Below are 11,633 nucleotides of genomic sequence, written 5' to 3'. Positions count from 1 at the left end.
CAATAATAACAATAATAATAATAATAATAATAATAACAATAATAATAATAATAATAATAACAATAATAATAATATTAACAATAATAATAATAATAATAATAACAATAATAATACTGTATGATTGTCTAAAATGCTAGCTGAGACCTGAGTATTAGGTGAATTAATGCGTTTATTAATGATGACACTTTGATGAAAATATTAAATTAGTGAAACGAGGAGTAGTAACAAAAAACAATAAAACTAATAAAATGTAATTTCAAGAATCATGAGTGTGAATGTATTGAACCACCATGGACGAGGATCATTCTGACCCTGTCCTGTTAAATAGTTAAATACTTAATTTACATTTACAAATTTGTTTGATAATAACTCAGATTTGACAAGGTATATAAAAGAGAAGGTATGAAACACACTGAAACAGATTGAAGAGCTTGTTTTCAAATTAAGCTCACAGCTGGCTCCAATAAAACCAGAAACATAATAAATGAACTGTTGTAAGTTTATCACACGTCCATGAGTACCTCTGCTTCACAGGACCTGCAGCTTCAGTCTCATTCACCATCCACACTGCTCCACCTCAGTCTGCAGTCAAAATGAGCCTCTTGCTGGTTCTAGTGTTAATCACTTTCATGTGATTAACACAGGATTTGTTCATGGGCACTCTGGGAGTTATTGTTGCACAGGTATTTACTCTGATGTGTCCTGGGCATTGGTACAGGCTGAAAAACGGCATTAACTGAAATACTTTATACAACTTTGAGCAAATGGGTTACTATTTATACATGCAGCAGACATACAGGAACGAAAGTTTTATGCTGAGGTTAAAATAACAAAACTGTATTTATTTGTGTCTTATTCATTCATTCATTCATTCATTTATTTATAAAGCACATTTAATAACAACAGGAGCTGACCAAAGTGCTGTACAAAATAACAATTAAACAATGACATTAACAACAACAACAACAACAGGTAAACAAATTAAAAGAAAATTAGAATAAAAGAATCGGTAACTCTCATACAGTTTCGAAAACCAGAGTAAAAAAATATGTTTTAAGATGCGATTTAAAAAGAGTGACAGTCGGGGCCTTTCTAAGGTGGAGAGGTCATTCCACATTTTCGGTGCCACAACCGCAAATGATCTCCTCTATGAACCATCCTAGGGTAAGGAGATGATCACTTGATCGAAGGGCTCTTATGCAAAACTCAGATGTCCAGTGACCATTGCTCAATTACAGCCATTGCTAAACTGAAACTGAATGACTCTCCATCACCTGCCTGTGAGTTTTATTTCAGTTATCAGTTTTAATCCATCATAATTCTGTTTGTTTGGCGATTCTGTTTTTATGCTGACAGCATATAAACAGCATTTTGTCCTGGTGTAGAGACCTGAGTAAATCTGGTCTTTAGAGTGCCCCGATCATGAAAACACTAATTAGAATCAATTCTATACCTTACAATATAGGAAATTAACTGTTGATATAGCACCTTATTTTGAAGAAACTGACTCTGTGTAATGGACAGAGAAGTAGCTTCACACATGGACAACAGTAATCACTTGAAACCGCTCGGCCTGTCAAGCAAGTACATTTTAATTAGCTGCACTATACCATCATGATAACCTGCTGAAGTTCATCAAAACTGGTGCAGAGGTCAAATTAAATTGCAACATAGACAAGATGGCTATAGCGACTATGACATTACCCTTTGGTTTAGGAGTCTGAGTATCTGCGTCTTTGCTGTCACCACTGAAAAGCCTTAACTGGCCTGTGAAGCTTGGTTAGCAAGCTGTATTCATAAACTATACAGATACAAACCCAAGAACCAAGACTAAGTGCTGCTATTTTCCTTCACCAACACTAAAACTACAGCCTGGCTGTAGCACACAGCAGGCTGTTTTATCTTTCACAAAACGCGTAAGGCAATAAAAGTAGCCACGCATCTCATCTGCCCAGTATTGAAATGGATTCATTTTGTCTTTTTTAAGTGACCTTTTTATAGTTGTTATGAAGTGAGAAGCCACCCATAGAAACCAAAATAGTGTTTTGAACTAGTCTGCAAATATGTATTTTAACAATGAAGACTGGCTCTAAGTTACTGCATTACTTTGCTACACCCCAGATGTCGTCACTAGGACGTCTAGCTGTAAATCCAGCTCTCCCATAGCAGGATACTAATGCTTGCACATCTGGACTGGAGGTGTGTGGGCTTGGGTGTGTGTATTTGTTTGCAGGAAGAAAAGTGTAAATGTGCAAGGGTGAGCGGTGCACTGAGTGATGCATACACACGGTGGCACACATACCAAACCCTCTAATCAGGTATGTTTCCTGTTGGCCAGGCTGATGAATTAGAGAGCCCTAAATGTTAATCTGTCTGATCTGGTGTTTGTGTGCGCTCACATGGGTGACCTGTATGTTTGATCTTAAGCTTATGCAGATCTTATACACGTGCATGTAAGTGACAAAGATTTAGATAACAGGGACGAGCACGCCTGGAATGCTGAGGTGAGTGTCGCCACGGGAGACAGGCCTCACAGTGAGAGGAATCAAGGGAATGTGAAACCGTCTCTTCACATATGCCCCAAGCACTCTAATTGCCGGTTATTCTGTTTCTGAGGATTATGTCCATACGAGGCAGAGCAGTGAGCCGTGGTGGGCAGAGTCTGGATCAAATCAAGTCAAATTAACACCGTGTCAGGATCACAAGTACCTCTCCTCCTCATTTTAAGTGGCGAATTAACCAGGAACACACAGGGCAGACAAATGGGATGAAGATGGAGGTTGAGACATTAAAACAAGATAACTGCAATTTGGATCAGGTTCATCTGCACTTAAGGCTAAATATTGCAGTGTGTGTTCAGAACGCTTGCCGTTAAATATAATATACTACACATTTAGGATTTTTAGTGTCTCTGGGAAGGATTTGAAAGAATAAAACTTGAATGAAAAGTGCAGCAGTGTGTTTTGTGTTGTTTTCTATCTCTCTCACTCTCCACGTACAGCATTTATTAATATACTATTCCTGTCTGTCTCTGTCAGAGCAAGGCTCAGGAAGTTATCTGAACCTAACGGACTTAATTGGCTTCCCCCTCCCTCCCTCTGTGTCCTTCACTGCTGGCTTTGAGGGTCATCCAGCCTACAAATTTGGGTCTCAAGCCAATGTCGGCCGACTCACCAAAACCTTTGTGCCGGGATCGTTCTACCGGGACTTTGCTATCATCGTCACGGTAACCCTACAATCTTCTAGCCTCCTTGATTGTCAACATGCTCAGTTGTCATAACTAAAGATATGACGGTTTATGAGGGCGAATGCCTCCTTGTGTCATCACAGTGTGAAATGTCGACATTAAAGCAAGACTCATATGTTTGTCCCTGTCTAAAAACTGTGAATACAGAAAAGTATCTCTTTAATGTTTTCATATACTCACTTATGACTGAATTTGTGTGAAAGGGATGTGAAAGCAAAAGCTTTAAGTCTTTTTTTTCCTCACACCATCGTATTATTCCAGGTGCGCCCAGCTAGCCAGAGAGGTGGCATGCTCTTTGCCATCACAGATGCCCAACGCAAGGTGGTGAAGCTGGGTTTGGCCCTCACTCCAGTTCGCGAGGGCCTCCAGAGCATCTTACTGTACTACACTGACCAGGAGCAGGCCTCCCACAGCCACAAAGCGGCTGCCTTTAGCGTCCCGGATATGACTGACCAGTGGACACGATTCACGGTGAGCTTCATCCAGGTTAACGACAAAAGATAAAAAGACTCTTCCACTAAGATGAGTGGTTTAACTTTGTCCAAGTCATTGTGGACTGACGTCTGTTGTCTCTGCCTGTCAGGTGGTGGTGGAGCATAATGAGGTCCGTCTCTACTTGGACTGTGGAGAGGCCGAGAGTAAGGACTTCCATCGTAGGCCAGAGAAACTCACCTTTTCACACAATTCAGGCATTTTTGTAGCTAATGCAGGAAGCACGGGGCTTGACAAGTTTGTGGTAAGTGAAAGTTTAATATTAATGTGGTAACCGAAAATGAGAGAAAGAACGAGAGAAAGAACTATATATTTTCTTCTTTTTTTCACATTTAACTATCCAGTACTCTAAATAAATCTGTCTCTAAATAAAGACCCCATATCGATTTTGATGGTAAGAAAGGGAAGCAAAAACTTCCACTGACCAAACAGAAAATGTTTGAAAAATCTGCCTGATTTGAGATGGAAAGACCTAAAAGTAATTAATTTTATGCTGTTTTTCATTGGTTTGGTTTTCTCACACACTTATAGAGTGAACTGTTCTTGTCTCTCTTTGGGAGACTTTTCTTAATCATAGCGTCAAGATGTTTGGCCAGTTTTTATTTATTTAGGACAGTTTCCACATCCTAATGCAAAATGAATACACGTTTTTCTGGACTGGATAAGAATACAGCCAGGCCTACAGATCACACACAGAGAGGAAGTGAGAGGGGAGGATACATGGGGGAGTAAATCAACTGCAGATGAGGAAGTTGAAGATATCAACATGGCTTGGTTGTGGTGTGATCAAAGGCAGACCGTGGAGTGCTGCATCGTGATAGGGCACAAATGCAAACTTGATGTCATTTGTCATTCAGGAAAACAACAAAACAAAAATGTTTGTGTGCTTGTCATTGAAACAAATGTCTGTGCAATGTCAACTCCGACGTTTCCCGATTGAATACATGACGTTCTTTGGCCAAAAGGAATGAAAATATCTTACAAAAGCCACTTTGACACATGACTTCTTTTCCATCTCAACTATCTCCACACAAAAAGAAAAGATAAAAAATAAAAGAAATACGAGCTGGGAGCAAATTGCTGTTGCTGTGGTGAGACACCCTTATCACCTCACTCTGCTTCGTTCAGTGTAGCTTGACTGTCTGAACAGGTTATCTGAAGCATGATGGCAAAATATGTGCACGCTCAGCAGCAGTACGTGCACTCGAGCCCATCTGGGACACTGAGTGTGTGCGTGTGTGTGTGTGTGTGTGTGTGTGTGTGTGTGTGTGTGCCTATTACCTCACATTTTGCTGTGATACAGTGTGTTTGGTATCACTGTCAGACTTTCTAAGAGAGATCCACAGTCCTGAATAGAAGTGCTGTGACAGAAGAATAGAAGCTTTCATTTTTGTTAAATATTCCAAACACTGAAACTAAAGTTAATTTTTTAATGCTTCAGAATAACTTCCCAATTATATGTCAGAGGTATTTCAAGATGGCTGCTGAGTGGCAAGACAGAGTTTTTCCGCTGTCTATTCTAATTACAGCAACTGCATGTAAATGTGTCCCCACCTTTTAGACTGAGGATAGTCCATGAAACATTTTAATGGGGACTGTTTAAACAGATAGATCTGGATGACTCACAGCTCACAATAATCTCTGCTGATTCCTGCACAGTCCATCATTTCCTCCACTGTCTGAAACGAGCAACATTCCCTTTCAGCTAACTTTCCTCTCACTGGCTCTTTCATACAAAGAACATAATTTATTCCAGGTGGGCGGAGCTTTTATGCCCACAATCAGAGCTCTGTGTTTGAAATGACCACACGAGGAATCTCAGTGAGACTGTAAAGTAGAAAAAATCGGACTGCTTTCGGACACACGTGGATTACATCACTATTGAAACATAAAAAATACTGCTTCACGAGTAAAGTATTTGTTTACATAATACCTGATAAATGATATAATAATAATAATTAGCATTGACAGCACACTACACTTGGGATGCAAGTGTTATGCAGTGTTGTGCATAATGTACATATGTTGTGTACATTTCCAAATAGTTATGGACCTAACTGCATGTACAATGTAATCAGATGACAGTTATTATGTTGCCAACAAATCACACAAAGAAGTCTGTAGACCAGTAACTAGATGGACACTTGGAGTGCCTGCATCACGATTTTAAAGAAAGTGATCCAGTTCACACCAAAATGTGACGTGCTATCTTTTTGCCCTCATCTCAACTAAGATTCATCAATCTTAAGGCATAAGCCAGTGATTCCATGACCCATTTTTAATTAGATTGTTAGTCTTTCTCTTAAATGTAGCTCGAGTTACTACCTATGATGAATTATGAGAACACAGAGAAATGAGACTGAAAACATATCTAATGTTTGGTGGAGGAACTCTAACATGACACCTCCACAAAGGCAGCATCACTGCTTTGTTGTTTCATTTGTGTTATTATTTGGTCTTACCAGACTGATGCTGAGGACACAACGGAAGAACTAATTCTAGCACTGCTCAGACAGACAGAAGCCCAACGGTCACAGCAGTCACTGAACTCCCGTCAGTCAGCCAGCACAAGCCTTCCTCTCCATGCAGTGACATGTTTCACATTTCCTTTGTTTTTTCCTCTGCAGGGTTCGATTCAGCAGCTGGTCATAAAAGACGATCCAAGAGTGGCTGAGGAGCAGTGTGAAGACGATGATCCTTATGTGAGACACTCCGTAACTTGTTGCTGAAATGCAAACCTTTCTAACACAAAGCCACAGTCTGCCTAGCGATATTTTAAAATGCTGTAAAATCTTACATGTCAATCCACAGCTCCCCCTTGTGGTTAAAATTACTGGTTGTATGGATTTGTGCTAAAAGGGGTTGTTTTTTTTCACCAATGAATGCATAATATGACGTTTGATAAAGGCCTCGGGGTACGCCAGTGGAGACGAGGCTTTGGATGACAGAGAGACAGAGAAAGACCTGAGGAAGACCGCAGAGGTGAGAACGCCTGGCTCGGCACGGGTTGGCTGGTGATGGCTGGATGGATTACTTTAGTCCACTCGGTCCATCAGTGTGTGTGTGTGTGTGTGTGTGTGTGTGTGTGTGTGTGTGTGTGTGTGTGTTTAGACATCTTTGTGAGGAAAGAAAATTGGCATGCTACGATACTTGTGGGGACCAACAGTCACTGATGGGGACAAAATGCCGTCCCCACGGGTTTGAGGCATTTTTGAGGCTCAAAATGTGATTTTAGTGTCAGGGTTACAATTAGGTTATGGTTAGGTTTAGGGTAAGGGTTAGGATTAGCCATTCATTTTTATCGGTTAGGTTTGGGGTAAGCGGATAGGGAAAGCATTATGTCAATGAGATGCCCTCACTAAGATATGAAAATGTGTGTGTGCACGCCTGTGTGTGTGTGTGTGTGTGTGTGTCCACTTGTTTTGTCTGGAGCTTAAAACTAAAACTACACTCCATGTCTGTTTGCATATGTAAGAGTTCAACCCTATGCATTGTTTTGGTGCTGTCTTTCATCCTCCCACAACCTAAAAGTCAGTTTGACCCCAAACATCTCTGAATTAAAACGGACTTTGATGCTTCAAAGAAAACTGGCCTTAATAACATGTTACTACAGAATGGTGGAGTCATGGTAGACCCTTCTAGTCTGGCCTGGAGACACTATCAGCAGCAGGGTAGAAAAAGAGCATAACACGATGTTGGTCTTTTATTGTGTTGATGTTTAGTAATGCTCTTGTTTTGAAAAATAAAATCATTCATCAGAAGTATACTAAATGAAAAATCAAAGTGCTTTCTGTTAATAGTCTCATTCACCCAATTCAACCCCATTAACCATCCCTAAATGCAATCATACACTTCTTTCATCTGTACCAAAACCCTTTATCTAACTTTCACACGCATTCACACTTTTGCCTGAGGACACTTCAACACATGCACAGGAGGAACCAGAGAAAGGAGGACCTTCTAAGCTAATGTGAAAGAGCAGGTTGTCACACTTACAATGGTGGGACAAAGACATGGTGCACACACGAGACAGAATCACAGCCATTTGTGTCTCTTGCAAGGAGGAGGGTGTTCCCGTTAGTGCTCCGCCCACTGATGCTCCAGAGCAGTTTGAGGACTTTTCTCCTCACACGGGTCCAACAGAAGCCCGAGTGGACCTGATGACAGGTCTGTAGCACAAAGTTTTGTTCCTGTTTATTCTATGAAAGCTTCAGTATTTGAATTATGAACTAAACCTTTATCATATTTACTTTTCTAAATGTCCTCTCTCTATGATAACGTAAGCATACGCTGTCTGAAGTAAAACTGATAGACGTCATATGTTGTTTGCAGGGCTACACCGAACAGAGGAGGCGGGAGAGCAGCCACAGGGTGTAAGTTGGAGCGTGGGCTTTCTTGCCTAGTTGTCTTATTTTGAAGACAGTGTTGGTCAGAAGATAACAAATGTAGCTCCAGTGTTTCAGTTTATTTTCCCTACAGACACAAATAACTTAAAGACTTCTTGATTTCAATTTTAAAGGGTGATGTCAGGTTAAAAGGAGAGCGCGGTGATCCTGGCCCGCCTGGCCCACCTGGTCCACCAGGTCCTCCCAGTGTATTGAGAGAGACTAAGCTTGGAACATCTGGCCCACAGGGACCACCAGGATCTCCTGGGCTGCCAGGAAAAGATGGACACAAGGTTTGTGTGACAAAAAGAGGGTTTGTGTGTTTTTCCTTCACCATCTTTCGAAGAACATCGGAGGTTTTTTAAGTGAACTTTAAACTCACGAAGTAATAAGTCTTCTTGCACCACTGACTCTCATGCTTCCTCGTGCTTCTGCTTTCAGGGAAGCAGAGGCGATAAAGGAGGTCCAGTAAGTTAAACAGCACTATGTCTGCTTGTTTGTTTTTTTCTGTTTCAGTTGCTACGCTCACTAATTGTATTTTCATCGTCAGGGCCAAAAAGGGTCTCAAGGATTTCCAGGCTTGAACGGAGAAGTTGGAGCTAAAGGAGAGAAGGTCCAGCTAATGCATCCATGTTGCATTTAATTAACTGTTACTCTTTATTCCAAATGTAGTTTTATTTTATGATACCAAATGAAAAGAAAAAGTTCTGTCTTTTTCTTCTGTACTTTACTCCTCCCTGCCTCCTTACAGGGAGATCCGGGAGTTGGTTTACCAGGCCCCCCTGGCCTTCCTGGACCCCCTGGACCCCCCAGATCACGCAGTGTACCCGTGAGTAACAGTTTATGGTTTCGCTACTTCCTCCCAATATGTGTCTGCTCAGTATTGTCTTGCATTTTAGCAATGATATCAAATGTAGGCAGCATAAACGAGACATGAATACAAAGAAAAGCATCTTGATGAATGTGTTTTAGTATGGACCAGATGCCCTGGGTTCTGGGTTTGAAGACCTGGACAGCGATGCAGACCTCATCCAGGTAAGAGAAAGGACTAGTTAACAGATGCAAGAGTCTGACAGTCAATTATGGCAGTGAAAAAAAATCTAACATCTCCTTCCATTAGGGTCCTCCTGGTCCACCGGGCCCTCCAGGACCTCCTGGTCCCCCTGGACCCCACCTGTCCTCATCTGCCACCACTGAAGGACTTTCTCCTGGGCATGCTGGACCACCTGGTGCACCTGGCAGTGATGGCCTTCAAGGCAAACAAGGAGTACCAGTAAGTTAACCTTCAATTTAAGTGAAAAATAGATGATTTGTTTTAAATACAAAAATCTATGTAATACAGTATATACTGATGGGATTCTGCAGACTTATGCAACTGTCCAAACATGCATGGTCCTGTGTGGAAAAAGTAACGCAGTGAAGACGTGTTGTCTGTGGTGACACATCACACTTCTCCATCTAACAAACCTGTGGACAAATCCAGGTTTGGCAGTTGTAAGGATGGCGGTACTTGTCTGGGGCTGCTTTGATTTCCTGGACGACCATGAATTCTGCTCTCCACCATGAAAAAGAGAAATTTCTGGCCATCAGTTTATTCCCTGAAGCTCAAGCTCACTTGGTTATGCAGCAGGGCAGTTATCCAGAACACACCAGCAAGTCCACCTCTGAATTGCTCCAAAAAAAAAAGTTTCTGGAGTGGACTAGTCAAAGTTCAGAGTTAAATGTGCCTGAGATGCTTTGGCATGACCTCAAACAGGCTGTTCACACTCGAAAATCCTCCAGTGTGGATGAATTTAAATAACTCTACAAAGACGGGCGTGCCAAACAAAGAAATGCTCTATGGCAGTAATTGCAAACACTTGATTGCACTTCTTGCTGCCAAGAGCGGCACAACCAGTTGTTAGGTTTAGGGGGAAATTACTTTAACACACAGGACCTGGAAGACTTGGTTAGCTGTTTTCATTTAGTAAAGAAAGTAATTTAAAGCTGCATTTTGTATTTACTTAGGTTATCTTTGTCTAATTTTAAAATTTGTCTGATGATCTGAAGAACTTAAGAGTGACAAATATGCAGAAAATGAAGAAATCAGAAGATGCTGTATAGACACTGGACAGACACCTCTGTTAGTATAACAGTGCTACATCAGGAGACATTATTATAGCCTATAATATTTTTACATAATTGTTTTTTTCATATGTTCTGTTTTACTATATCTTGTACCTTCACATTTTATTTGGATTATTTCTCATTGAATTTTCCCCGAGCATTGACTTTTTTCTCCTTTTCCACCTTCCAGTCTTTGCTCTGATTTTATGTAGTGCAACAATTAGATTCCACCTTTATTTTATTTCTTAGATATTGTCATATTGTAGTGATTTGCATTTCTGTGTTTATATAAGCCAATGACCCATGTATACCAGCCGTTCTCTAACTGTCTCTCTCCATTTCATTGTCCTTTATCTCCATAACCAGTCTTTATTCGTACCTTTATTGTTCCTCCTTCTTATTCCTACCTGGAATCTCTCCTATTTGTTTCAGATGGTTGAGGATTGGTTTAGTGGTTCTGGGCCTGACGGTTCAGGTTTGAGCTCAGAGTTCTCCGCTGTCCTCACCTCAGACTTCGGCTCTAGTTCTGGTTCTGATTCTGACTTTGAGTCAGCATGGGGTTCAGGCGAGGTATACTGCCCAGTTTGCCTGGAAAACCAGCAAACAAAGAAAGGCAGAATTTCAGTCAGCGCTAGAGCATTGAGGTAGACAACATTTAGCTTTCACCGTGATAAAACGGTGTCAAAGCAATAAAGATGAACCTTAGCTAACTACCCTAATGCTCAGGCACAAATGACTGCACATTATCTCTAACTACGTTATCTTAACTGCTGGCTTGCTTGTGCCAAAGCTGAAGGTGATAATCGCTGTGCCATGAAACCCAAAGTGGTTCTTTTACTTTCAGTTCCAAAATTGTCATTGCCAAGGAAAAAAATCAACTTGACATTTTACTCTATATGATGACAAACAACTGAACTGAAAGGATCTGGCCACACTCTTATTGCTTATAACCTCATGCTTCTCTCACTGCACATGGTAAACGAACTGCTCTGCCTTTTGCACCAGTCACATTCATTTTTTACTTCTGTTGGCTGATTTTTCTCAGGGATATCAGGGATATATAACCCACTGTATATATATATCCCTGCGTCTGCTACTAAAGTTACAAATGGGCAATTTCTACATGAACCAAACAGTTGGGTAAGTAAAGATTTGTATGTGACAGTGCCACCAAGGTCACGTGACAAAAAGCTCTCAATATTATCAGTTAAACGAAATATCGTGGACTAGATTAATGTGCTGGATGGATGAACAAACAGAAATACACATTATAGCTTTAGTAGTAAGCAGTCTTCTCTTGGATCAGCTGTAAATACTCTATTGGCAGTGAGTGTTTTACCAATGAAGTCTGAGGTTTTATGGGTCCATCAGTGGGTTGGCACAGAAACACTGCTCTGAGTGGT

General features: G+C 40.9%; 1 protein-coding gene across 4 annotated transcripts in view; it reads left to right on the top strand.

Annotated features, from left to right (window-relative positions):
- col15a1b (collagen, type XV, alpha 1b) overlaps positions 1-11,633 on the top strand; it is a 59,250-nt gene that overhangs the window by 26,489 nt on the left and 21,128 nt on the right. For 3 of the 4 annotated variants that reach the window (XM_005936998.3, XM_042225855.1, XM_042225854.1), the window contains 13 exons: positions 3,039-3,226; positions 3,509-3,718; positions 3,831-3,983; positions 6,367-6,441; positions 6,647-6,721; positions 7,801-7,906; positions 8,072-8,112; positions 8,259-8,417; positions 8,566-8,592; positions 8,675-8,737; positions 8,876-8,953; positions 9,097-9,159; positions 9,245-9,397. In XM_005936998.3, the coding sequence (XP_005937060.1) occupies positions 3,039-3,226; positions 3,509-3,718; positions 3,831-3,983; positions 6,367-6,441; positions 6,647-6,721; positions 7,801-7,906; positions 8,072-8,112; positions 8,259-8,417; positions 8,566-8,592; positions 8,675-8,737; positions 8,876-8,953; positions 9,097-9,159; positions 9,245-9,397 (1,391 nt within the window). The remainder of the gene's footprint in view (positions 1-3,038; positions 3,227-3,508; positions 3,719-3,830; positions 3,984-6,366; positions 6,442-6,646; positions 6,722-7,800; positions 7,907-8,071; positions 8,113-8,258; positions 8,418-8,565; positions 8,593-8,674; positions 8,738-8,875; positions 8,954-9,096; positions 9,160-9,244; positions 9,398-11,633) is intronic. The other variant, XM_042225853.1, reaches the window with a different exon arrangement.

Source organism: Haplochromis burtoni, unplaced genomic scaffold (genome assembly GCF_018398535.1).
Source record: "Haplochromis burtoni strain Fernald_Lab_line unplaced genomic scaffold, NCSU_Asbu1 Contig_185, whole genome shotgun sequence".
NCBI classification, from domain to species: Eukaryota; Metazoa; Chordata; class Actinopteri; order Cichliformes; family Cichlidae; genus Haplochromis; species Haplochromis burtoni.
Note: the sequence above shows the minus strand (reverse complement) of the source record. Positions and strands in the feature narration are given on the sequence as shown.